The sequence below is a fragment of the Culex pipiens genome, chromosome 2, assembly GCF_016801865.2.
Source record: "Culex pipiens pallens isolate TS chromosome 2, TS_CPP_V2, whole genome shotgun sequence".
NCBI lineage: Eukaryota > Metazoa > Arthropoda > Insecta > Diptera > Culicidae > Culex > Culex pipiens.
Window position 1 is genome coordinate 208,202,133 of NC_068938.1, and position 27,813 is coordinate 208,229,945.

At 40.0% G+C, this 27,813-nt stretch overlaps 4 protein-coding genes across 8 annotated transcripts; 1 reads left to right on the plus strand and 3 right to left on the minus strand.

The window, feature by feature from the left end:
- Nucleotides 1-19: 19 nt before the first annotated feature.
- LOC120423732 (major facilitator superfamily domain-containing protein 8-like) lies at nt 20-10,649 on the minus strand. Of its 2 annotated transcripts, none has more exons than XM_039587639.2 (3): nt 10,163-10,649; nt 9,450-10,105; nt 20-689 (listed from the first exon to the last, which is right to left on the minus strand). In XM_039587639.2, the coding sequence occupies exons 1-3, from the start codon at nt 10,343-10,345 to the stop codon at nt 20-22; spliced, it is 1,509 nt and encodes a 502-aa protein (XP_039443573.1). In that variant the 5' UTR covers nt 10,346-10,649. The 2 variants fall into 2 exon arrangements, with proteins under 2 accessions (XP_039443573.1, XP_039443574.1); XM_039587640.2 differs by lacking the exons at nt 9,450-10,105; nt 10,163-10,649 and adding exons at nt 4,011-4,666; nt 4,731-5,248.
- A 3,656-nt stretch (nt 10,650-14,305) lies between these two features.
- On the minus strand, nt 14,306-18,012 carry LOC120423736 (major facilitator superfamily domain-containing protein 8-like). 3 transcript variants are annotated; one of them, XM_039587645.2, is made up of 5 exons: nt 17,727-18,012; nt 16,340-16,538; nt 15,621-16,279; nt 14,679-15,377; nt 14,306-14,622 (listed from the first exon to the last, which is right to left on the minus strand). In XM_039587645.2, exons 2-5 carry the CDS (start codon nt 16,520-16,522, stop codon nt 14,430-14,432), a joined length of 1,734 nt encoding a protein of 577 aa, XP_039443579.1. In that variant the 5' UTR covers nt 16,523-16,538; nt 17,727-18,012; the 3' UTR covers nt 14,306-14,429. The 3 variants fall into 3 exon arrangements, with proteins under 3 accessions (XP_039443579.1, XP_039443580.1, XP_039443582.1); XM_039587646.2 differs by having other exon boundaries at nt 16,340-16,554; XM_039587648.2 differs by lacking the exon at nt 17,727-18,012 and adding an exon at nt 17,197-17,699.
- Nucleotides 18,013-18,182: 170 nt separating this feature from the next.
- Nucleotides 18,183-21,438, minus strand: LOC120423738 (feline leukemia virus subgroup C receptor-related protein 2-like). 2 transcript variants are annotated; one of them, XM_052708791.1, is made up of 4 exons: nt 19,938-21,438; nt 19,704-19,881; nt 19,413-19,645; nt 18,183-18,410 (listed from the first exon to the last, which is right to left on the minus strand). In XM_052708791.1, the coding sequence occupies exons 1-3, from the start codon at nt 21,230-21,232 to the stop codon at nt 19,454-19,456; spliced, it is 1,665 nt and encodes a 554-aa protein (XP_052564751.1). In that variant the 5' UTR covers nt 21,233-21,438; the 3' UTR covers nt 18,183-18,410; nt 19,413-19,453. The 2 variants fall into 2 exon arrangements, with proteins under 2 accessions (XP_052564751.1, XP_052564750.1); XM_052708790.1 differs by having other exon boundaries at nt 18,183-18,406; nt 19,409-19,645; nt 19,938-21,437.
- A 4,317-nt stretch (nt 21,439-25,755) lies between these two features.
- LOC120423741 (uncharacterized) lies at nt 25,756-26,475 on the plus strand. The gene is made up of 3 exons (XM_039587653.2): nt 25,756-25,918; nt 26,079-26,248; nt 26,319-26,475. The coding sequence occupies exons 1-3, from the start codon at nt 25,876-25,878 to the stop codon at nt 26,373-26,375; spliced, it is 270 nt and encodes an 89-aa protein (XP_039443587.1). The 5' UTR covers nt 25,756-25,875; the 3' UTR covers nt 26,376-26,475.
- Nucleotides 26,476-27,813: the final 1,338 nt, after the last annotated feature.

The following is a 27,813-nucleotide window of genomic DNA, read 5'->3' on the forward strand; positions in this document are numbered from 1 at the left end:
GTGAAGCTCCTAACTCATATCACTGCACCAATTTGCTCGGGTTAAGTACTTTCATTTCTTCGGCCGTGCTCGGCTTAACCACGACTACCGGCTGTAACCGGTTCCGGTAGACCCACATCCACACGAACACCAACCCCGTCAGTACGCTCCCACCTCCGAACGTCCAGTACGTCCCACTCAGCACGTACACCGTGACGGCTCCAGGTCCCAAAATTCGTGCGGCACTTCCGGCGCAAGTCAGCAGTGCCATCCAGGTGCCCTGTGGCCTCGGACCAAGCAGCTTCGAGAACACCGCCTGACTCAGCGTCGTTCCGATGGAGAACGAAATGCACAGCAGCGTGTACGAGATTGTGAACTGCACCTTGCCGATCGGAGGAATCGACGCGCACCATTCCTGCGTCGGAGGACAACCGAGGGCGGTTCCGTTCCCGGTGGAGTTGCCGTTGTTCTCCAGAAACGCCGTGATGGGTTCACTTCCGACCGGGATCATCACCAGCTGGCTGACAAACAGGGCCAACATGGCGCCGTACACGAGCACGTTGGTTTCGGAGAAGCGTTTGCACAGCGGGTCCAACATGAGGAACAGAATGCACGATATGAGGGCACCGGCCGTCATCAAGATTCCCAGATAGAACAGAGATTCCTCGTTGGTCCAGTTGAACTGGTCCAGAGCGATGGGAGAGAGCAACCTGTGAAGAGGAGATTTTTTATTTTTATTGTTGTTTGAAATTTTGCAAAATTATAAAAAATGATCTATTAGGAAGGATTAGGATTTTTAGGCCTCCTCCCTCCCACTGATAATAAAATTTCCATACAAATTTTAAAAGTTTTGTATGAAGCGTAACACGGTCATCTACCCTCCTCCCATCACCCCCAAATGCGTTACGTAATAAAAGAACGCTCCTTTACAGCTTTTAAAAGATTCCAGTAAAATCAATCGGAAATCTGATACGGAATTCAATTCGAATCGGATAATCAAGTCTGGAGTACAATGAGATAATGTAACCGGCAATTGCCAAGATTCAGTTGACCTCCAGTCCCGGGAAAATTACTCAAATTTGACTAAAATGGGGACGCAGAAAATCGAAATTAAAAAAAAAACAAAACATTTATTTTTAAAAAAATTAAATACACAGAAAAAAATAATGTAAATTTGAAAGCTTTAATTTTGGAACGTTGAATATTACCTCTTTTATGATGTAATTTTACCTCAATTTAGACTGCAAAAGTAACATTACAACAGAAAAGTGGTAAAATTACACATTTCCAGAGGTAAAATTACACCTTTTTTCTGACATAAAAGATGTACCCCTTCCCAGATGTAATATTACCATGATTTTTTTTTCTGTGTAAGCGTGTTTCTGAGGACCTCAAACATGCTTTCCCTCGAGTTGAGCCGGCACAGTAGGGTGCCCAGAATATGGGACTATTTTTTAAAACCTCGCTCCACAAGCTGATTATTGTTCCTTGAGCTATTTAAGGACTTTGGGCCAAATATGAGCAAAATCGGTCAACATTTACCCATTGATATTCGGGGGGGGGGGGAGTTTTTTTGGGAAAAATGTATGAAAAACCCCATTTTCTTATGGTTTAATCTGCACTGTGCGCTACTTCCATCCAAAAATTCCCAAAAGTGAGAATCTTATTGGAAATTTAATGCTCAAAAACTTTGTAGAACATATCGAAGCTGTAAAACTCGAATCTAAAAAGTTATTAGCAATTTAAAAACGTCATTTCTGTGTAAAAAAACCCTTTTTTGCGCCAACTTCAGACTCGGGTATCAATGGGTTAATCTCAACCGATTTCGTTAAAAAATTGCATAGATACTTAAAATAACCCAAAAACTCGATTTTTGCTTGTGGAGGTCTTTTTTCAGGGCACCATTTTTGTCAATTTTGTTGGTCAGTGTTATATTTCACGTAAATTTATAAATGCAGTGATGTTTTGTTTAATTTACCAATCGTTGAACGACACTTTAAAAAATATCTATTTTTGCCTAATCATATAGTCAGAAATATGTTTGAACAAATTTAGATATTTTTTTCTGAATTTAAAAAGTAAATACAATCCAGATACTTTCGTGTATCATTAAAAGTGTTCGTTTCGAAAAAAATGCCGTTTTCAAATTTTGTGAATCTTCCAAAAAAATACTTTCAAAGAATAGAATTGATTTAAACGGGTTAAAACTTTGAAAAATTCCTAAAAATGGTCAAAATTATACACTTTTAAAAAACTTTTTGGTAAAATTCAGATAACATGTGAATACATGCAAATCCTTTATGTTTATACATCATGAACTTTGTTATTGTTTGCTATACCACTTTGTAGAACATTAACATGCTCTAAAAAGACATTATCCTGCAAAGCTAAAAAACACATATCTTATTGTACAATAAATGGAAAAATACCACTCTGAGTTATTTAAGGTTCAAAAAATAAATTAAATTTGACGGGAAATTGCATTGATTTTAAAACCATTTTTAAATATTTTTTTGTGTAAAATACGTTTTTTCGGTAGTCCAATTTTACACAAAAGTCTCTTTGACACCAAATTTCTATCACTTCACGATTTCGAGTAACAAAAACGTATCTTAATAAAAATCCAGAAAAATGAAATATGTCGCAAATGTGTCGTACGGCCCCTCCGTCACCGGTTATCAAAAAATGGACTTTAGATTCAAAACCAGCAGTGTTTCAGAAAGGGGAAAACGTGAACTTTAAGATAAATGTATTGGTTTAGTTGTTAAATCAATCGTTCTTTTGTAAAATAGTCAACAAAGAAGCTAATTTTGGCCTAAACTAACATTTAAAACGAGTGTAACTCAAAATTGGAGCCATTTGTAGCATCGGATTCGAATTCAGCAAACAGTATTCTACCAGGAAAACATATAGTCGTATAGAGCAAAATCTTGCTGGAATCAACCATCACCGTTTAGTTTTGACTGAAAGCTTGTTTTTTAACAAAAATACTTTTTTTTTACTTTGGCTTTTGCAAATTTTATTTTAGGTTTTTGTTCACATCCCCTCAAAACTTTTTTGCAAAATCAGGGACATTTTTATTCAAAATAACTTGTAAAATCGATTTACATTCATTCAAAATAATGCTTATTTACGTTTTTTTTAATTCAAGCAAAGACTTATAACTTTTTACAAATTTTGAATTTTGGGACCACAAACGAAAAAGATGTCGAAAAAATAAATTCGTATAAATTGATTGATATTCTGCAATTTTTTATAATAGCATAACTGAAATGCTGTATAAAGCAGGTTTGAATTTGAAGAAATATTTTATTATTTATTTCTGCTTATTTCTTTCTGCACTGTTTCTAGCTCAAAGTTATTCAAATTTCATCCAATTGATCAAGTCAAGAAAAACTTAAACAAAATCGAGAATTTTCTCTGAGGCCTAGAAGGGTTATGACGTAGATAAAATTAGTAAAAAAAATATATAAATATTTACAATCTTTGAGAGAATCCAAATTTACAGAATGATAAAAACATTACTTGCAATAAGACGACAAACACCACCGTCGCTTGCACTTCAAATGCATAATTAATGTGTCCCTTTATCGATTTGTTTGTCCCTTGATTCAAGTGGGCAATGCGGTCGATAATAAACTTCATGGAATCGAATTGTGGAATTGTCTCACCCAACAGTATATGCACAATATGTTGTTACGTAAGTCGAAGTCACAAATCATGTTTACGCATCGCACAATCGTAAAGTTTTAATTTAGACCAATCAAGTTGAATGAGAACTCAAGGGAATACTCTTATTGGGTGCAGTCACCGATTCTATGACGGATATTTCCACCAACTACTCAGTCGTCAATCAGTTTGAATATATCAATGTTCAGCAAGTCATTCAGTCATTCCACTCAACTATAATCGCAGCCGGGATTCATTAGCTTCCGCGCGGTATTCCGAACTACGTAACGTTACACGTTTTGTAAATATTACCGGGCAGATGTTCCGCGTTTAGATCGCGGGATGATAAGTCGATCACTTACGTTTGAAATGCAACGTAGACGAGCATCAGCACGGAGAAGGCAGTTACCATGATTGTGATTGAAAAGTACTGGAGTTCGATCGACTTCCAGGTTTCCTTGGCGTTGGTAGCACCTTGGCTCTTCATGGCTTCTTTGACGGCGATCGGGCTGTCCTTGAAGAAGGCTGGGAGTAGCAGGACAAGGTTGAACAGACCGAGGAATACGCAGATCCAACCCGCCACATTGTACATGGTAACTCGGAACAGTCCGAAGACCTGGAATCCGTCTTCTCCGATTCCGGAGAAGAGGGATTGCATGATGGGACCGACCATGAGCCCAAGACATTGCGCAAGCGACATGAGCGAGATGGTTTTGGTCCTTTCGGAGAGTCGCGTGGCGGATGAGATGTAAGCCCGACAGATAGTAACGGCTGACGTTGCAATTCCCACGAGGCCTCGAGCTATCAGGAGGATGTACTTCCGGTTATCCTCGAACTCTTCGATCACCGCGTATAGAACGTTGGCGATCGTGAAGATGATCACCAGCAGAACTAGCGGTATCCGTATGGAGGTCAGCTTGTTGGTCCACCAGCCGAAGAACGGACTGAAGATCAACTGACCTAGCGGAGGTACAGCGAAGGCATAGCCCAAGAACACCTTGCTTACGGATGGATCCAACTGCAAGTGAAATTGAACTTTAGGGACACTGGATAGCACTGAATAGTTGAAACTTTTCTAATACACTTCTAAGATACGGCCAAATCCCCGTTGCGACGATCCCGAACGCCAGAAACATCAGAAACCCAATAAAGTACACCACCCGGATCGAAACCCATCGTTGCCGGTATTCCGCACCCGTTTCCAGCCCCAACGACCTGTCCTTGTCCGACTGCTTCAACGTGATCCACTTCACCATTGTCTCACATGGTCCGCTTGACCTGCCCCAACACTTGAGAACTTCACTTCACACTAAGCTTCCTGAAAATCCCGGAACGACCCAAAAAAAGCCAATCGCTTTGTTGTCCGTTCGAGCGCCAATTTGCAACTGGAGGCCACCTTATCGAACGGAATGGGCTTTATCTAGTGGTTGGTTGGCCAAAACGGAAAGCGTTTCCTAACCGAGTTGTCGTAAAAGAGCGACGATTAGAGAAAGCCCCCCAATAATTTCTGGGGTGTCAAAATCGTCGGCCAGGACCGGTCCCCGGGAACGTCCACGCGCTTCGAACGCCCGTATCGGAATAAATCTTTGCATTTAAATTAGAAATAGACGTCGCTTCGCGAAGGGGTTAGGGTGGTCACTATGGGCCGTTTGGTATTGAAAATGGACAAAATAGAACTGTCGCTTGAACGTTAAAGCAGGAATAGAACCGAAAATACCCAAAACTACCTGACCTAACGTGATTCTTCTGTCTACGGTGCTTAAAATATACGATATTATATCACCAAAAATTAGTCACAGTTTGAGCGTTTCCCATCGTTTCAAACTTGAGAACCCGGCTTGCTTACGGGACGACGATGGTTATGATGATGATGGGTGGGCACGCAAACAAATTAACTTTTAATAAAACGTCACCAATTTATCACTGCGGTGAAACACAGCAAAAGATTGATAGACATTTTTTAACGATCAATTTGAATTTCTCGATTGTTTCTGCAAATAGTACGAGGCGTTGTAATTGTCAACTCATATGTAGTTCTACTCGTAGAACGTTTAACATGAATAGTTAAAATAAATTTAAATTCTTAAAATAAACTGTATTTTCAACAGTGCCCCCTATTATCGTCACACGGGCTTGATTACAAGCAAAAAGCAAATAGTCAATAGTCAATCGCGTGGGGCACTCACAAATCACTGCACACAGCGCAAGAGAGTGAGAGTGAGCGGGAGAAAGAGCGGACAGCGCACGTGGTTCCCGCGACAGTGATGATGATCATCGTTAAGGTTCGCTGATAAAGACTACCGGCCCCGGTTGGCGTGTTGTGGATGTAATCTATAAGCTGAACGCACGCGAGTCGTCTGGCGATTATCACCGTTGCGCTGACCAGGTAATGGATTTGCATGAATTTGCGTTTACCGTTGGGTTTAGTTTATCAGACGACATGTTTTGTCGAAAATTTAGACAAATCATTATGATGTTTGAGTATGAGTGTGACATAAAAAATCAAATATATTTTAAACGTCAAAATATAAAATAAAAACTTAACACGAAAAATCACTTATCTCATAATCTGTGATGCAATAGAGGGCCGATGTGTAATTTTGATTGCATTGCTTACAAGATTGTAAAATGCAAGTTTATCAGTAGAGGATGTCGTCAATTTGCACCTGGTTTGCACTCTACTATCGATTGGAAAATTGATGTCTTTCCTAGTGATGACAGAGGCTGTGTGTACATTCACCGTACGGGATCGAATATCGTAGACATATTTAAATTAGACTTATTTTGCTTGTAGTCTACAGGAATTTTGTTTCTAAATTGTCCCTATGATTGAGTTTGCAAAATATGTTTTAATTTTTTTAAATCACTTGTTTTAATATGAAAAAGTGGTTTTGGTTTTTTATAATTGTATAAAGAAAAAAATATTGTTAAAGCACGATTTGTTAAAAAAAATATGACCAATTCAACAGATTACAACTATCCTGCAACAAATGGTAGGATAAATTTCTAAGGTTTACTACATTAAGCATTCGGTATTAAAGAAAAAAAATTAAAATAAAATAAAGGCGAAAATGGACTTTCCGGAAAATCATGAAGTTTTTGAGCTTTGGTGTCTTCAGAAGAGTTGTTTCAAATGAGAAGGGGCAACTTTTGGTTTGGTTGAAAATTAAAGTGGGTCTCAATTAGAGTGATTTTAAAAATCTCACTTTTCAGAGAGATTTTTGGGATTTTTTGTCTTCTAGAATTTTGTTGGGTTGCCAATCTAAGTAACTTTGTCAAAGACACCAAAATTTTATCTCGTAAACAAGCCTTCTACGACCAAATTTAGAGAAAGCATCTGAGCCAACCTTCGAAAATCAGTTTGTTGAACGTAGCCTTGAAATGTTGAGTTTTAAAATAATGTGATATATTGTTTGCGAAAAAAGGTGAAAATTCGAAGTAGTGTCGAAAAGATAGAGCTGGTTCAATTTGGACGAAAATCGAGATTCTTGCTTATTTTTATGGTATCAACAGCCTCACCAAATTTCAGCTTAAAATTCTTGAAATTGTTTTTGGGGAAAAAACATTAGAAAAAAACTATTTCGTCTAGACCAAAGAATCAAAAACTGGAATGTTCAGATTTCTCGTGATATTTTACATAACATACTCAAAGAAAGTAGGAGTACATTGACAGGATTCCGAGAAATGGCAATTTGAAAATAAAATGTGAAATTTCAACGCGCAAAAACGGGAAAAACTGAAAAAAATCTATAATAACTTTAAAAATTATAATGTATCCTGAAATGTACAGGCTTGAGTTGTGCAAGAAGAGCTCCTTATGTTACAGATAATTATGTAACTCAGTTAAATTTTGCTCGGAGAAAGTGTTGAATTTAACTTAAATCATAAGTAAACCTATAAAACAAATTACTAAATTTACATAAAAATACTGAAAATGAAAGCAGAAAATTATAAATCAAGAAAAATAACGTTATAAATATAGAAAAAGTAGTTTTTTTATAGACCTTTTTTTAAGTTTAAAAACAGTACTAGATGGTTATCATTTATAATCTTGTAAGACTCAACTTAAAACTCAATTTGCGTGTTTTAACCCGATGTGCCGAAACGCTCTTTTTATTTACTTTTGAAATTTTTTATTAGTGTTTGTTTCCTAGTGCCTTTTTTTAAAGGGGACCTCATTAGGGCTGAACTATCTCTTGCTTTGAGTCTAGAAAGTTATTACCCCAAAATCTCAACCCAAAGTGTGTTGCTTTGGGGGTGACGTCAAGCTTTGCTCAAGTCGCTTCTTATACAAACTGGGCAAGCAACCGGCAAAAGCGTCTCGAAGAGCACGTCCACAAGTTCAACGAAAAAAGTTCTTATGATTTGTTTTTGTGGAACTTTGTTTGTCTAGCTGACTAAGCAGATTTGCGTGGACAGACATGTATTCAATGAATATCAATTTTCATTTAATCGGTTTTTAGTTTAAAAAAATTAAATGTTGGATAAACTTCGAAACAAATGAGTCAAAGTTTGCTAAGATTTGATTTTAATAGTAGTTTATGCAACAAGTTGCAAAAAGAGGATTTTTTCAGCACGAGTCGTACATTTATCCAACGAGGTTCACCGAGTTGGATAAATACGAAGAGTGCTGAAAAAATCAAGTTTTGCAACGAGTGCCATACAACATTATTTGCAATTCCAAAAAACACACACTGAGTGAAATTTTAAGTCAAATTTTCATGTATTTTGTCAACAAATCGTTTAAATCAAAAAAATGTTGACAAGTGTTACTTTTCGGAACAAGTGCTGAAAAGTTCAACTTTCCAACACCCATTTGAGTGCTGAAAAGTAGAACTTTTCAGCATTTATTTTGAAAAGTGTTGCTATTCGATTCTGTTATTTTTGGTACAGAAAAGTAGGCTATTTCGTCGTTCAAGAATGACAGGAAAAGTAAGTAGTTTCACGATGGAATTGTAAAATAGTAGTTTATGCAACAAGTTGCAAAAAAAGGATTTTTTCAGCACGAGTCGTACATTTATCCAACGAGGTTCAGCGAGTTGGATAAATACGAAGAGTGCTGAAAAAATCAAGTTTTGCAACGAGTTCCATACAACATTTTTTGCAATTCCGAAAAACACCCATTGAGTGAAATTTTAAGTAAAATTTTCATGTATTTTGTCAATAAATCGATTAAATCTAAAAAATGTTGAAAAGTGTTGCTTTTCGAAACAAGTGCTGAAAAGTTCTACTTTTCAGCACCCATTTCAGTGCTGAAAAGTAGAACTTTTCAGCATTTATTTTGAAAAGTGTTGCTATTCGATTCTGTTATTTTTGGTACAGAAAAGAATGACAGGAAAAGTAAGTGGTTTCACGACGGAATTGCAAAAAGGATTTTTATAGAACTACTCATATCACCATGATCGTGCTATTTTGTGGCACGTCAATGTTGGAATATCATATATTGCTATCTTGACACTTCTAAGCGTGACAACATGCCAAAAGGAATTTTAGTCTGAGGCTGTTTTGTCAGTCTTGTATGCAATTTTACTGCTTACGTTTTAAATATAATTCGGGTCCCCTAAAACAAAATTCAAATAAATTGTGGTCTCTAATTTTTTACGTCAAAATTATGTCGCATTGCTGTGACTGTTTAAATATTTATATTATGTTTTATTTTAAAACGGAAAGATGAGAAAAACAAGATATTCTCCAGTTTCCGCAAAACAGTGTGATTGCCTTGAGTTTTCAACAAACAAAGTAACTTTTTCCATAGTTCAATCATGTAAAATAGACAAATCTTCCCATCACTTTGTACTTACGTTTGCAGCGCCGCGTACGCGAACATCAGCAGCGCAAACGCCACCAGCATCAACCCAATCGGCAAATATCGCAGCTCCATCGTCTGCCATGCTCTCTTCCCGTCCGCCAATCCAACATTCCCAGACATCGCTTCCTTAACCGCAATATTATGATCCTGGAAGATCCAGGGCAGCATCAGCACCAGATTGATCACTCCAAGCGCTGCGCAGAACCAGCCCACACTGGTGTACATGTTGACCCGGAAACCGAGCACTTGGAAACCCTCCTCACCGATCCCGGCAAAGGTCGGCTGAACCGCGGACCCTCCGACGAGTCCCAGGGTTTGCGCAAGGGCCATGTACGAGGTGGTTTTGGTCCGTTCCGCGACGGTCGTAGCCGCCGAAATGTACGCCCGATAGAGCGTACATGCCACCGTTGACGCTCCGACAAGGGCACGTGACGCCAGCAGGGCATACTTGCGGTTGTTTGGAATTTCTTCGATCACTGCGTACAGAACTTGACCAACGATCAGAAAGACAATCACCAACATCATCGGCAGACGAATTGAGGACGCCCTGTTGGTCCAGTAGCCAAACAGTGGACTCAGCACGAGTTGCATAAGTGATGGGATGGCAAACAGGTAAAACAGGAACTGCTTTGGGGCGTCTGGATCAAGCTGCAAGAGATTATCAAGTTATAACTTCAGCAAACAAATAAGCACTTCAAACCTTACAGTATTAAGGTACGGCCACAGTGAAGTCGCTACGCAACAGAACGCGATATAAACGACGAACCCGGTAAAGTAGATCACCCGAATCGAGATCCATCGCTGGCGGTACTCCGACTCCGTCTCCAAACCCAACGCCCGATTACTTTCGGGCTGTCGAATCGAAACATATTTGCACAGTTGTTCCATCCCGGTACGCTCGAAAAAGCCGAACCAGAACGCGCCACCTCCGTTTGAGTACTAATCTCAAATCATTCAATTGCTGCGCGCTCGCGATTAGAACCCGAAGCGCCGTTGAGTCGTCACTGATAACGGATCGAGGCAGATCGCGAAGCAGGGTATTCAATCAAACGCACATACAACATGTGGTTTTTCGGTGAGCTGATAAGTGCTAATGGCGACAACAGTGTTGTAAAATTAATCAAATAAATATATTGCTACTTGTGGACTATCAGCAACAGCTTTGCGGATTTGCTGACAGACAACTAGAGATTTAAGAAATGTCAACTAAATTTATTTTAGTGAACTAAGATGTTTGAAAATTGTATAAAAAATCAAAGTCAAGTGACTCTTTTAAAAATTTTCAAAAAAGTCACACCGAAATTCCGCCAATTAACACTTTGCAGCTAACCACCGCCCAAATTGAAGCACGTCCGATTGCTTACCCAAAGCACTGTTGACTGTTGAACTCACTGTTCGGTTGTCATGCTTTGATGCGTTCGGCAGTTCAGTGCAAATTGCTGAAGGAGCAGTATTTTTTTCGTGACACCAATTTTGAATTTATAATTTAGCAAATTGACCTTGTCTTTAAAAACTTTAAAAACATTCTACATTCATTTTTCTGCAGTTTGATTATTTTGCAGCAATTTATTTCCATATAAATTTATTTCCTTATAAATTTATTTCCATATAAATTTGGCAGCTGCCCATACAAAAATGATGTATGAAAATTCATAAATGAGTACCATTTGAAAATGACACGGTAAAAAAAATCGGTGATTTTTAATTTAACTGTTTGTCTCTAAAAATTGATTTGCAAAAATAAATAACACTATTTTTACTTTTATGTTTTAGGAGACATTAGATGCCAAATTTTTAGAAATTTCTAGAATGTGCAAAAAATCTTTGACCGAGTTATGAATTTTTGAATCAATACAAATTATTTTCAAAAAATCAAAATATCGGTCGCAAAAATTTTTCAACTCAATTTTTTATGTAAAATCGAATTTGCAATGAAAAAGTACTTTTGATAAAGTGAACCGTTTTCAAATTAAAGCCAGTTTTAGGTAACTTTTTTGAAAAAATCGCAGTTATTTATTTTTTTATATTAGTGCCCATATTTGCCCACCCACAATTTTCTAATGTCGATATCTCAGCAGCTAACGGTCCGATTTTCAGTGTTAAAATATGAAACATTCGTGAAATTTTCCGATCTTTTCGAAAACAATATTTTATTTTTTTCAATTATGGCTAACATTTCAAAAGGGCCAAAAGTTCAATATTACGTCTTTTTGAAATGTTAGTCTTGATTTTTTGATATTTTTGAAAAAATCAGTATTGATTCAAAAATTCATAACTCGGTCAAAAAAATTTTGACCATTCTGGAAATTTCTGAAAAGTTGGCATTTGATGTGATGAAAACTAAAATTAAATTTTACTTTTTGTCACTAAAACGAAATCACCAAGAATTTTTTTTTTTTGACGTGTATCACTTTTTTTCAGTGTAGTCATTATCCATACCTACAACTTTGCCCAAGACACCAAATCGATAAAAAAATGCCTTCAAAAGATGCAGATTTTTGAATTTTCATACATCATTTTTGTATGGGCAGCTGCCAAATTTGTATGGAAAATTGTGCAAACTAATGATGATGGCTTCTCTGGGCATACCGAAGGCACCAAAAAAGTTTTGGCAGGATTGAAAAATACAAAAATTAAAATTAAAGAAAAATACCGATTTCGTAGAGAATTGCTCAAAAATTAACAGCAAACAGGAAAACAATTCGCAAAAACCTGCATGCAATTTCTTAATTTTGGAGTTTATTGGAGAATTCAGTTGTGTTCTGCAACTTTTATGATTATCTAACTATGATTTTGTTGTTCTGTTTTTCATACTTTTCTGATCTCTTTTAATATTGTACCCGAACTAACGGTAATAACAAAATTCATGCCATTTCAATAACAAATACCTACTGTTAAAATAATAGAATAGAATCTTCGTGAATAATCCATTTTTTCATAAGGGTTTAATAACAGTTTATGGTACCATAACAAAATTTGTTATTGGTTTGAAATTGGTTAAAACCCAAAACTGGAATAACATTTTATGTTATGGAAAAATTCCTCCAACTGTTATTGCGATTATAAATAACATGAAATGGTATTGTCCTAGTATTTTGAAATATCAAAAAATGTTATTCCCAAGTTGTATCCGTCTGCTCGGGTCTGCTTGTTAATTTATTTATTTTATTTTTAACAGCTTCATCCCGGGATGGGAATCGAAATCGAAATGTTTCACTCTTAGTTCTTTGAAAACTTGCCCAAAGTAAATTATGATTGTAAAATTGTATGTGGAAATATGGAAAAAATGTAAAAAAAAGATGTGTAACTTAGCTTCGAAAAATGTGCGAATTTACGCTTCATTTTTAAAAAAAAAGGTGATCTTAAGCTGGAAAACTAGCAAATTTGCTTAGTTTGAAACTAAAATACAGTCCAGAGTCGATTTTTCAATCCTGAGACTTTAAAAAAAACTGCGAACTTGCGAATCTCGACAAATTCATTTTTGCCTTCCTCACTTCACTTAGACTAGGCTAAAAAATCACTCGAAAAATAAAATGCTTAGTTAGACCTCCTAGTCCCACCATCGCGTATACATATCAATTTAGAATCAAACTCTGAGCAAATGTCTGTGTGTGGAGGGATGTTGATCAAAAAGTGGTCACTCATTCTATTAAAATACCATTGCTGATTTAAATTACAAAGTTTAAAAAAGAACTTCAAAAGTTAAGCTAAAAAACAGTTTTGACCAAGGTCCGATAGATTGGAAAAAGGGTTGTTTTCCCCGTCATTTTATGTTATTTTTGGAAAGGTAATCAAAAGACCTATCCAACGAGTCCAAAACATTGAAGATCTGACAACCCTATTAAAAGTTATGATGACTGAAGTATCAGTTCTTGATTTTAATGATAAATTTGAGTTCAGGAACCCATAATTAGTTCAATTTTAATAGTTAATTGTATGTTTCATTACCAAATACAGTCCAGACTCGATTATCTGAAGTTTCGATTATCTGAAAATTTGATTATCCGAAGTTGATTTTTTCCAAGGCCTTCGGATAATCGAGCCTGGACTGTAATTATTCTCAATAGTTATTCGCCGCCATATATGTCAACAACTTCCCATGTCACACCAGATCTTTAAATGATGTGAAGAAATATTTACGCACAACAAACCAAAACAAGACAATGAATTAAAAGTCGTGATCCGATTATCCAAAGCAAATTTGAGAGAGGACTTCGGATTATCGATTCTGGACTAATAATTGTAAAGAAAAGCTATCGTGTACAATGCATGATGCAATGCAATGAAATTATGCGAGCCATAGTTTCGGCATTTCAATGAAAAAAGTGTTTTAAAATGCATTATACACCAGTGCAGTTGTTTTGCAATCATTAGTTTCCAAAAAAAAATATAAAGATTGAAGATTTTTGTTTTGGGTGCTGTACATCGTATTTTCATAGAAAAATCAAAATATTTTTAAATCAGCCTTTATTATTATTATCAATGTAGAAAAGGGCAATTTAGATTCTTTTCAGTTGATCAGAATCTTATTTTCATGAAACGTTTGAAACTCTTTGAAAAAAAATCAACTTTAAAACATATTTGCAACGGTGTTAAAATGTGATTCGATTTTCGGCTGATCTCGACATAGGTTATCAACTATTTCCACATATTGAGAATATTGTACCAGACCTCGTATAAATTTGTTTGATCAAGACTTAATTTTTTTTCTGAAATCAAATATGGTCGACAAGTTATTGCCATTCAATACAAAACAAGCTGAATTGTTTTCTTTCTCAAAAATCAAAAACCACATTTAAGTCCTCTTCATTGCTGTGATATATTTCCAAAAAAAACTGCAAATAACCATCACGCTCCAAAAATTGTAAATCTTCCATCGTTTCTTCCTGTAAACACAATTTGGGCTATAATCTGTGCGTCCGCTTCGCCTTAACCTAACCTCCTCTTCTTAACATCGTAAGTAATATCAGACTTAACGTTTGCTGTCTTCAATGGCCGCCGTCGCCGGCGGCGGTTTCTCCTCCGCCTTTTCCACGCTATCGCTGTTGAGTTTCTCCACTTCGGACGGATCGACCACCGGATTCTCGGGGTCCTTCTTGGCGGCCACCGTTAGCAGCTCTTGGCCGGCCGTCGGGATGTCAAAGTCTTTTGGGACGAGGCGTTTCCTGAAAATTGAGGGGTTTAAATTGGGGGTTTGGGGACTGAGTGAGCTTGAACTTACCTGACATACCACAACCAGAGCATGGTTCCGGCCATCATTAGGGCAGTTGATCCGAACGTCCAGTACAGTCCCAGTTTGGTGTAGATTGTGGACAGAAACACCGGTCCCATGGCTCGCGAGAGGCACCCCGAACCGGTCATCAGACCCATCCACGTGCCTTGCGGTCGTGGACCAAGAATTTTAGAGAAGATGGTCGTGATCAGCGTGACTCCGATGGGGTACCCGATCGCGGTGAAGGCGTAACCCAGCAGGAACTGCGAAATGGTCATTCCTTTGGTTGTTTTGCACCACTCTTGGGAGGGTGGACAACCGAGTAGTTCTTCTTCCAGCAGGGCCTCCACGTCGGTGGAGTTGTCACCGCCAAAGTCTACTCTGGTGAGGTTGGAGTAGACTTCGGTAAAGTTTGACCCGTAGACGTACGGTTCCGCGTGGTGACGCAGCGCTATGCTGGTATTGTCCGGAATCGCCAGCTTGGGAGGGTTGTCTCCCATGGGCATGTACACGGCCCGACCTAGGACCATCAGGAAAAATCCACCCCACAATAGGACGTTGTACTCTTTGAAGCGCTTGCAGAGGGGTGCGATCATAACGAATGTAACGCTGGCTACGAAGGCACCGACGGCCATAACCCAGGCCATGTAATACAGGGCTTCCGCCTTGGTCCAGGCGAACATGTCCATGGTTAGAGGAGTTGCAAGACTGGAAAGGAAATCGGATTACTTTTAACTTCTGTCGTCTTCTCGAGTCGAGTCTTAGTCGATAGAAATTTTAATGTCTTACGTCTATATCCTAATGTCTCGTCCATCGTTTAATGTCCAACGTCTATTTTCAATCTTCTAACGTCTATCGTCTAAAGTCTGACGTCTAATGTTTATAGTCTTACTCTTACGTCTATTGTTCAACAACAAATGTCTAGAGCTAGGACTTGGGCTCAGAACTTACGTTTCCAAAAACACAAAGTTAAACACCAGAATGAAGAACGCAAAGATCAGCGACCACGCGGAGACGTAGTCCGGCTTGAGCAGCTTCCAGGTCTCCTTCTCGGACTCCATACCGCGCTTGATCATCGCCTCTTTCGCCGCAATGCGACGTTCCTTGAAGATAAAGGGTAAAAACAGGCAAAAGTTCATGATGCCCATGATGACGTTGATCCAGCCGGTCGCGGTGTACATGTTCAGGTGCAGCTTGTTCCGGATCAGCGGAAAACCGCGATCACCCAGCGGGGTGACCAATCCTTGCAGCGCCGGTCCCACGATGAAGCCCAACGTCTGCGCTAACGAAACCATCGAAACGGCCCCGGTTCGCTCGCTGACCTTGGTCGCCGCCGACAGGTACGATCGACAAACAGCGATACTGGACGAGCTGACACCAATCAGGAAGCGCGAGTACAGCATCCAGTACTTTCGATGAGTCGTGAAGACCTCCAGTGTGGAGTAGATCCCGCTGGCGATCGAAAACAACGCCAATGAACACAACAGGGGAAGCCGGATCGAGCCGAGTCGGTTACCCCACCAACCGACCAGCGGGCTAAAGATCATCTGGCCGACGGGGTTAGCGCCGACGATCCAACCCATGAACTCCTTACCGGCGTGCGGGTCTAACTGGAATTGGATGAAAACGATTCCACCACAAGTTCAGGTTTTTAAGCGATCGCGACTCACCTTATCTAAATACGGCCATACGCCGGTTAAAATTATGCTAAATCCCAGCGACATCAAGAACATTGTATAGTATATGATCCGAATCGAGTTCCACCGGGCCGTGTACTCCTGCTCCGTTTCCAGCCCGTCGGCCATGTCGTCCGGCGAGGGCCGCTTGATGAAGCACCGCTTGAGGAAGTCCATGTTTGCTGGGAGCTTTCTGAAACACAATTAACCTGGCTTAAAATCGAGCATGCTCTTAACTGACTGCACACACGGCATCACATTTCGACTCGCAAAGGGAGTCAGCATTAGTGTAGGTCAGTGTCACTAGAAGTGCAATCAGAGGCACAACGAGCGCAATTTTGTCGATTGACACAGACAAATGGACGTGGTTAAGGGTTGAACGCTTTCTAAAGTGATCCTCGGTATATTATTAAGTTGATGATCGTTGACGTTTTGAAACGGTTTGACTCCCGCGGAGTCAAGTCATACACGATCGTATCCTCTGTACGAACCGTAAACAGTAGATCGCGCTCTCCTCTCTCGTTCAATCGAATCACTTGTTTTGTTATCTCCAATGTCTCAAACAGGCGTTCGCGTTTACAGGCCACTTATTCGGCGTGACGGCTTTGCGTACTTTCAGTATCGTTGTGTTTGGATGGTATTTATCGCCATGTACTCAATTAACTGGGACGTCTCGCAATTCGATTAGCGACGTTATTTAATCAATTTCCATAAACTGCAGGGTCACTTGACCGCGCTTGTCACTTTGTGTGATATGGGTTAATAGAATCTGGTAACGAGTTCGTTCTCCTCTAACCAATTTCCAAGATTACATCCAACAATCGGAGCTTGACGAACACTTCTTGCTTTACCTTTTCCTTGTCAGCTTCTTCGTAAACCGGTTATGAGTGCTCTCTGCTCAGTATACAGCTTACGACGCCTCCAGCTACCTTGGCGTTTCCTCAAGTTGCTGATAACATATCACTTTGCTTCAGAAAATCCTCACGCATCTACTGCAAACACTCTTTTCTCTATCGGAAGTTACGGGTTTTTAACCGAATGTTGGATGTCTCCAGTCGTTGCTAGCACTAATGAGACCAAGCAAGTGAACAAATAATCTTATTAACTTGCAGCACCTCAGGTGCACTGTGCATTTTTTGTGACAGACAAATGCTATTCATTTATTAAAATTCAACACACTACATGTTGCTTCTCTTTCTTTCGAGCTTTCTTCTAAGCTGATTACAGCCTTCATTCAGCCTGCCAAACGCTCTTTCTCGCTATCGGAAGTTCTGCGCAAATGACTTACTCGTTGTGGACAAGATATGTGTAGGTATCACGCCAGTGTAGCCGCTTATGTGTCACACACCAGGCGGGTGGATAAAAAATGCCATTTACTTACAACTAAAAATAACACCAGTCCGTTGTACGATGCTTTTGTGAGGTGACAAACAGACACTATTCTTTCGTAACCATCGTCGCTCCGAGGTTTGTCAAATTTTGGCAAACTTATCGATTCAGCTTATCTCCATCATCATCCTCCGCGAGTCGGTGTTAGCTCGGCAAGACAACCCGAAAAATAAACGCTGATAAACGCTTGTCGAGTTGGTGAAAAATTTCGTCGCCCGAAAAACGCTCAGTAAAATGCTAACTTGACCCGACCAGATTCCAAACCGAACTGCTCTGAAAGAAAAACAGCCAAAGTGGACAACAAAACGGTCTGCGCAGAGAGGTGAGCAAGACACACACACACAGACAAACCAGCGATGAAACCAGCTGAGAGTTCAGTCACACTGTTGATGCGTGTGCTGTCAGCTTACGGGGCTTGTGAGGTGGTGTTAGTGAAATGAGGGATTAGCAAGTGACAGCCCACCGAGAGCTGATGGTTTCGTTTATTTAAACAAATCTGACAGCTTTTCGAGCCTGATTGATGCTTCGAGATCACCTTTACAATTACTTTCTTTGAGTTTGACACGTTTCAAGGAAAACGATGTCAAAGGTAGCTATCTGTCAAATGCAAGACTGGAGCTGATGAGAAGTTTCTTTATTCTAACAAACCGCATTATTCCACTTAAATCCGACCTCTATGTACACTAGGGTGGGTACGGATTTTAAAAAGTTCTCAGATCAAGTTCTGGTGTGGTTCCCCTTGTAGGGCATACCCAAAGGGACTCTCACACCAAATTTCAGCTCATTTGGTTGAAAACTGGCTTGTCTCAAGCGGGTTCAATTTTACATGGAAATTACTATGGGAAATTTTGAATTTTCGTTCATTCGCTCCCACAGGCCTGGGGAAAACATGTAGAAACTTCTAGGATGGCCAGAAATGAGCGGAATCGTCTGGTGAACAACTTTCCGTAAGAGACCAGGTCGATTCGTTCAACCCTCATCGAGCTCAACGGCAATACATCCGGGGTTTTCGGAACCAACGGTTTTCCTCAGCAAAGCAACAAATTTTCCTTAGCATGCTATGAATGCTTGATGAACACCGCGACGCCACATGTCAAACAATTACCACGTGGACTAGCATCGCCTATAAAAAATTACTTTTTATTACTTTTTGAACCATAGAATTAAAATTTATGGTGATCCTGATACTATTTAACTGTATTCTAAACCTCCAACTAAGAAAAAAAAATGTTATGGTGCAAATTTTACAATCACGTGGTAGCTGTTTGACATGTGGCGTCGCGGTTTTCATCAAGCATTCATAGCATGCTAAGGAAAATTTGTTGCTTTTCTGAGGAAAACCGTTGGTTCCGAAAACCCCGGATGTATTGCCGTTGAGCTCGATGAGGGTTGAACGAATCGACCTGGTCTCTTAGGGAAAGTTGTTCACCAGACGATTCCGCTCATTTCTGGCTATCCTAGAAGTTTCTACATGTTTTCCCCAGGCCTGTAGGAGCGAATGAACGAAAATTCAAAATTTCCCATAGTAATTTCCATGTAAAATTGAACCCGCTTGAGACAAGCCAGTTTTCAACCAAATGAGCTGAAATTTGGTGTGAGAGTCCCTTTGGGTATGCCCTACAAGGGGAACCACACCAGAACTTGATCTGAGAACTTTTTAAAATCCGTACCCACCCTAATGTACACAAATGCTCGCTTTCGCAGCGTAGACAAAGCCTGTCAGCTGGCGCGGTCTATCTTTAGCTTGAGCGGTGCGTCCTCGTAGCTGACGCTATCAAAGTGCGAGCACGCGTCCTCGGCCAGCTCCTTGGCCGCTTCGCTCTCGATCTCCAGGTGGGTGTTGTACCGCCGCAGCTCGGACTTGATGAGCGAGATGATGCTCGCGTCGAGCAGCAGGAACGCCGCGAAGACCTACAATCGGGGAAGCGTTAGTTAACTTGAAATTGATGATTTTCTGTGGGTTTCTTACCACATTCCCGATTAAATCACCCAAAATCTGCTGGATTCCGGAGATCAGCAGCGTGACGACGATGCCGAAGATCTGTGTTGAAATGTTTAGGATCGCCGAAACGGGACCGTCCGGCTCCGGAAAGGTCAGTTCCGCTGCAAACTCGTACCCAATCGGTTGGAATCCCGTCATGAAGAAGCTACATAAAGCGAACAATTAATTCTGAGCTCAACTAGCTTCAATCTGTAAGATTACCCTAGAAAAATTGATGCAATTGAGACCAACTTTTTCGAGCGAGTTTCCAAAGCAAGCGCGAAAATGAGCAGTGTTATCGCTGACAAACGACAAGCCCAAACGGCAGTCGCCTTGTACTTGTGCATCGTGTCCAACAGATATCCAAACACCATGGAGCCCAACAAACCCAGGATGATCACCGCCAAACCGATCCGACCGGCATCGTTCTCCCCGGTTGGAAAGTAGTTGATCACGATCTGGTTAAGCAGTGTTGAAAACGCGTTGAAGATCCCGACGTTGATGCCGTACGCGATTACCAGTATAAGATAGTTGTCGTGCTGTAGCAACCGACCGACAGCTGGCCAATAGTCCTTCAGACTAGGCTTCATCGTTCGCTGTAGCGCTTGGACGTGGCTTGGAGCAAACTGCGGGTTCGACTTGAACACCGCGATCACCATGCAGGCGATCATTGTCGAGATGCCCGCTACCGCCATCAGAAAAATCTTCAGCTCCACTCCAATCTGCGCGAGGTCCTCGTGGTTATTGATCACAAGCGGTGTGAAGAAGAACCCGGCCGCTGTTCCTAGCTGTGCAGCAAACACGCCAAATGCACATACTGACGATGCTTCCTCTGGAGAGAACCACGTAGCGGCCAACCTTGAAGGTATGCTGAGTAGGAAGACTTGCGAGAACGCTGATACGACCTGACCCAGCAGCACCAACTGAAACTGGCCAGGATCTGCAGAGAATACCTTGATCCAGGCTCCGATCGCAGTCCCAACGGCGCCGATCACCGCCGTCTGTCGCATATTCCGCACATCCATGATGTACGACACCGGAAACACACACACCACGTACACCACCATGAAGATCATCGAGGTCCAGTCAACCCACACTGACGACACGTCATAGTACTTGCTGATGATGTTGGAGATAATACTGTACTGGATCCACTGCACGTACGATATTGCAATACTCAGCATCCCTAACACTAGCATTACCCATCGTCGTTTGTACACCTGAATCTGCACCGACGTAAAGCTGTAGTTCTCCGGTATCGTCAGCGTAGACTGAGAGATACTTCGCGTGATCGACTGGTACGACTGCGCCACCGGCGCGTGTATCGTGATACTCTCAACCTCAGCAGCCTTCACCGATCCTCCTCCCACGCCATGTTTAAGCGGTACGCACAGGTAGTTGGTGTTCTGCGTCGGTATGATCGACGTCGACAGTGACTTCTTGCGGTCCAGGTTGTTCGCGATCTTCAGCGACTGGACCAGCAGACTCCGCTCGTGGAACATTCGTTCGTCCTTCATCTTTCCCCGGAGGCTCGGAAACTTCAACGATCACCAGTTAGCTGCAGCACCGTACGCCTGAAGGCGACGTTGCGCGTGAGTTGCCGATCAGCAACTGACCGACCTCGACCAACTAAACCTGCCTAGTTCCTTTGTCTCTCGATCGCTGCTCCACCCTCATCAGCGACACTGGAGATGAAATTGCGATAAACTTCAGCCGCTTCAGCTGTGCGCTTATCTACGACTGGCCTGGGGTAGGACCGAGATGAAGTGCGCTGATGTGAGCTTCTTCCAACATGTTTACCCAAAGTGCACGAGATAAGACCAAGGGGAGAAATTTGCGTCGAGACGTAGATATCGTGTGCAGGTAGAGCGGAAGAAAGTGCAACCCTGACATGCAGACGTCCCCGGGCGCGAGGAAGCTACTCGTGTACCTGGAAGGATTACGTGGAGATCTTCTGCTCCACCACGCGCACTGGAAGTGATTGAAGGGACCTAAGCAAAAGGCGCGTCTATGCAGCTCGGTGTGTACATGACTCAGTTTAGTTGCAACTGCTGTACCTGGCTGTGTCTGCTCCGTCTTGCAGATGGTTTGAGGTGGTGACGTGTTTCTACGAACATTATCTCCGTCGATTTGGGGGTGCAAACAAGGCTGGAAAGAGCAAATAAACTAGAAAAGGGAGTAGCTTTTACAACTTTTCTGGAGCACGTTGTGAAAACGACTCGTAACGACATTAATTTAGCTATATAATATACAATAAATTCTAAAATTCACAATCTTTAATCTTTTTTACTTCGGATAATCGAATAGCTAAAAATGTCTTTGTCTTATTTTAATTGTCGAGCTTAAGTATGCCCTTAAACTATTCTAAAGTGATGTAGATCTAATATGGCGGCCAAAATGGCGGTGATTAAGTTAAAGCCATTTTTATGTAACTTTTGACAAAGAACTTTGTCCTAAGGTTTCTAAACGTGGTGTCAATCCAAAATTTTCGCGAAGCGAAAACGTTACGTGACGAATTCCCTTCTCGGCAAATTTCCCCTCTTAGGTACACGCTGGTTGGTCGAACAAACGTTTCCCAATCAGTCAATCGAGAGACGTGAGATTGATGTATCTAAAATTACCCCCACTCCACCTCATAATTTTCGGATCGTCGACGGGGCATACGTCCCCGATCTAAACCAACAAAACTCGGCTCGGTTGGTCCCGAAAATTCATTCTGTTGCTGGACGTCGACGAGTCAACATCAGGAGCAGATGGCCTGGTGGCCCGGGAGCAGATGGCATGGACCAGCCAAGACATACCAGCCGGCATTAGAAGGAGTCGATAATTGGAATTGGCCACCACCTGGAGTGGCCAGAGGCCCCGGGGATGTTCCGATGGAGGGACATTTGCCGGACCGTAAGAGTAGGGGCAATATGGGTATCAAAATTTAGGGTTTTTGATACTGGATATGAAATTTGACATTTCGGCAGTAGTGGCCACAATCCGGAGTGGCCGGAGGCCCCGGGGATGTTCCGATGAGGGGACATTTGCCGGACCGTAAGAGTAGGGGCAATATGGGTATCAAACTTTATGGTTTTTGATACTGGATATGAAATTTGACATTTCGGCAGTAGTGGCCACAATCCGGAGTGGCCGGAGGCCTCGGGGATGTTCCGATGGGGGGACATTTGCCGAACCATAAGAGTAGGGGAAATATGGGTATCAAACTTTAGGGTTTTTGATACTGGATATGAAATTTGACATTTCGGCAGTAGTGGCCACTGTCCGGAGTGGCCGGAGGCCTCGGGGATGTTCCGATGGGGGGACATTTGCCGATCCATAAGAGTAGGGGCAATATGGGTATCAAACTTTAGGGTTTTTGATAATGGATATGAAATTTGACATTTCGGCAATAGTGGCCACTGTCCAAAGTGGCCGGAGGCCTCGGGGATGTTCCGATGGGGAGACATTTGCCGAACCATAAGAGTAGGGGCAATATGGGTATCAAACTTTAGGGTTTTTGATACTGGATATGAAATTTGACATTTCGGCAGTAGTGGCCACAATCCGGAGTGGCCGGAGGCCTCGGGGATGTTCCGATGGGGGGACATTTGCCGAACCATAAGAGTTGGGGCAATATGGGTATCACAATTTATAGTTTTTGATACTGGACATGAAAAGTTGCATTTGGTCATTATCAGAAATTAAGCAGTTAAAATAAATTGCTTATTTCAGGCAAGAATTAATAAATTGATTACTGCGTTGCAAATTGTTTTATTCCTCTGCGAAAATCTATTTCTCGAAATTTAGAAACTATTTCGTAATTAATAAGAGCCCTGAAAAGGGCTGTTTCAATGTTTACTTTACTTGTTAATTTACTTTGCTGCCACCGATTGCTTGCAACAGCCTTGCAAAAACATTTCTGCATCTTGGTAACTCTCGAGTGGTGAAGGAAAGTCGATTGATTTCACCTTGATTTCTATTTCAGCTTCACTTAGGGGGAGAGGGGGTAATATGCACCCCCGGGGCAAAATGCACCCCCTGCTTTTCTCGGTATTTGGAAGAGTTTTCCGGGGAAAATCTCATAGAAATTGGAAGCTTAACATTGCTTAACCATGCTGGAAAAATTTTAGCATCGTAGTTTAAAAACAGCTAAAGTTATTTGCAAAACTTTAAAATGTTGTGTTTTCATCTAATTTTCGTTGAACTTTCGTTATGATTTTTGGACAGTATAAAAAGCATTTATTTTTATTGTAAGTATTGAGGTATATAGTTTTTGTCATAATCTTCACTATTCTGTAGATAGATGAGTCCAAAAACATCAAAAAATGTATTTTCAATTAAATTTTCTGCAAAAAGCGTGGTCGGGGCAAAATGCACCGCTGTAAAGCTCCTTTGTAAAAACAGCGGTGTCATCTAGTGGTGACTAGTGAAAACTGCTTTTACCCGGTGCATTTTGCCCCATGTTGTGGTGCATTTTGCCCCGTTGTTGTAGTGCATTTTGCCCCATTGTTGCGGTGCATATTGCCCCGCATGGTTGTTTGAAATGAATCAAAAATGTTTTTAGAAATTTGATATTTTCGAACAATTTTGAGGTTTTTTAAGACTTTTTCACATGGATGACGAAGAATAATTGTTGTTTAAGAACATCGAACAAAATTCTGCCACAGAAATGCTGTAATGTTTGAGAAATCACAGCTTTCCCTTAGGGGGTGCATATTACCCCCTCTCCCCCTACAATTTCCGTCCCCTTCTTGGTCCCCTTAGTTCGATAGGATGTTGATATTATGTCTTAAAACATTTAAAATCAAACAGCCTGTTTCAGGGCCACGAAATTGATCACAAAAGAGTTGTCTTGCGTAATTATCAGTGAATCTTGGGAAAATTTGGACCGGACAATGTAATCGAAAATTTCAACAACCATCTTGCAAAGTTCTTTGTCATACTGGTCATGTGTAACATAACCACCTGCACCTTTTTTGAAAATAGTCGCAGTTTTTCATTTCTCAAAATTAGTGCACATGTTTGCTCACCTTTGAAAAAAGTATTTTTGCAAAAGCTGAGAAAATTCTCTATATTTTGCTTTTTTGAACTTTTGTTGATACGACCCTTAGTTGCTGAGATATTGCCACGCAAGTGTTTAAGAACAGGGAAATTGATGTTTTCTGAGTGTCCCCCAAACAACCCACCATTTTCTAATGTCGATATCTCATCAATTAATGGCCCGATTTACAATGTTAAAATATGAAACAAGACATATTTTGTGCTGTGCTATTTATTTATTAAACTTATTTAAATTTAAATTGAGTACTAATTTTAAGTTTCTTCAAAAAGTATTAAGTACTTAGCTTATATAGCTTTTTAAAACTATTTCTCGCTTAATTATTTCGCAGTGTCAGAGTTTCGGTTATCGAAATAATAATTAATTTAATTTAATTTATCTTGGAATTTATGCTGTAATCATCATCAACATAACCTCCCAAAGGTATGCAAACAACACATCTTTTGAGCTAGGACGCAAACCTCATCTCCAGAGTTTTTTTTGAATCGAGAAATTAAAAGTGAGAGTGTGTGCGTGCAACATGGAGTTAAACTTTTCAAAGTGACATGGTAATCTTCACAGCAACTTCACAGAAAGTTTAACTCCATGTTGCACACACTCTCACTTTTAATTTCTCGATAGGTCCTATAAACATATGGAAGACAATAGCTTATTGGACCTTTTCAAAAAAAAAACTCAAGATCTGTTCTTGCCGTTCATGCAGTGTGTTTCGAACAGTTTTCTATTTTGCTTTTCGAGGACTTCGAGCATTTCCGAAATGTCTGGGCAGGCTAGGCAAAAAATATGTACAAGTATGACCATTTGTCATGAATTTAAATTAATTACTCATAAAAAAATAGTTCAATGATAATGCTTTTATTTTAAATAGAAGACTAACACAAAAAGTTTCTCTCAATATTTTCTGAAAATGCTAAATTAACAAAAAAATTATAGAGTCTGTACATCTCAAAAAATGTCTGTAAAACACACAAAAAAATGAGCGTCTTGCATCCCTGCCCAGCAGGCGCCGTCTGTCAAAAAACACAGAATCGCACTTTTGTCAAAACTTTTCCGCGAGACTCGTTGTGTGTCCTTTCGGTGCTCATATTCCAGGACTTTTCATCCGACGATCGCAAGATGCAGGCCGTTCGTCCCATCGCCAACCTGGCCGTCCGCAATGGTAAGTGTCCCCTATTTGAGTCGGTTATGCTGGAATCTTCAAAAGATGTCCGCATAATTTGCGCCGCTCCGACTCTCGCCATTACATAACCAATCATCTCGGTAACCTTCCCCCTTGACTGGAAAAGTGATTTTTTATCTTCTTTTTTTTTCTCCCCCAGCGGCGTTCCTGTCCCGTGGCTACCACGGCCCGAACAACTTCCGGGTGTACACGATGAACGACATGCCCGTGCCGGAGGGTGACTTCTTCGAGCAGCACCGCGCCAAGAACCGCACCTACAACGCCGTGCTGGCCGCCGGAATCGTCATCTTTGGCATCACCTTCACCATTGTAAGTTTTTTTTCCCTATGCCCAATTGTGTTAGACCGGATTGATTAGAACGTTGATTCCTTAATTTTAGGCCAAGGAGTCCGGACTGATCTACTTCAACTACAACCCCCCGAAGAGCATTGATTAAACGATGCCTCCGCCGGAAGATTCCAGATTGTCTCTACTTTAGCCAGCCAGCCAGTGCGGGTTGTGTTGTACGTGTAAACAATAAATTAATTTGAAAAATATTCTACAGATGCCTCATTCTTTTGAAAGAAATTTTATTTTTCAGACTTTTGAATCACAATATTTTTTTTCTCTTGTTTTATGTAAGGTATTATTTTTTAAATGTTCTCCTCTACTAGGTATGTAGTTGCTATTATTCTTCTACAATCTTTATGTTTTTCAAATGCTTCTATTTTTTTCATTCTTTCTATTGTTATTTTTTTCTTTCGGGTGTTTTTCCTTTGAAACAGGGATGCCCAATATTTTTGATAGACGGGCCAAATTTAAAGCTCTCGTGACCATCTTCTATTTAACATCTTTCGTTTGATTTTGATTTTACTAAGATTTGATTCTCTTATCTCTCAAAGCATTTCCACTCTTTTTACCAATTGATACTGCTGTAACAAACTTTGTTTATTTCCTTTAAAATATACTTTTCCTTATTGTACTACCAAAGATAACTCATTTAAAAAATCTTTAAAAAAAAATAAAAATTTTCAAAGCTTTAACTAAGAATATATTTTTTGAAAATGTTGTAAGTTTTAAAGTATAAATTGTTCACAAAATACCGTATTTTTCGAAAACACTTAAATTTTCATAATTTGCAATAAGGCTATCAAACGATGTGAAGTTTGTATGTTTTTCATCTTATTAGAGTTTTTTGTTGAAAATACTAAAATTTTGACAAATTACCGTTTTTCTTTGGAAAATACTAAAACTTTCAAAATATGCAATATGTGTATTGAACGAAACGAAATTTGGTTTACTTTTCAATCACTTTATTAGATTATTTTTCTTGGAAAATAAAAAAACACAAAATATCCAATTTTTTTGGAAAATACTAAAAAAATTAAATTTGCAAAATGGGTATCAAACGTAGCGAAATTTCGTATGCTTTTTCAATTTATTAGAGTTATTTGGAAACTACTAATATTTTTACAAAGTACCGTATTTTTTCGAAAATACTAAAACTTTCAAAATATGCAATATGGGATTAAGCCTAGGAACAAAATTTTGAATGCTTTTTCACTTCATCTTTGTTTTTTTTTTGGAAAATACTTGAATGTGCCAAAAATTTACACAAAATACCGTATTTTTCGAAGATACTAAAATTTTGAAAATTTGTAATATGATTATCAAACGGTATCAATGTTATGAAAATTTGAGTAATTTTTTACGAAAAAAAACTGTTACCTATTTGTACTGATATTACTTCAGCAGGGAAAATTTTAGTTCTCGTATTGGCCACCAGATGGCGTCATTGAAATCCTATTTCCCTGCTCACTTCACATCGTCAGCAGGGAAAAAAATTGTGAAGACAGCAGGGAAAGTGAAATTTCCCTGCTAAGGTAAATAGGATT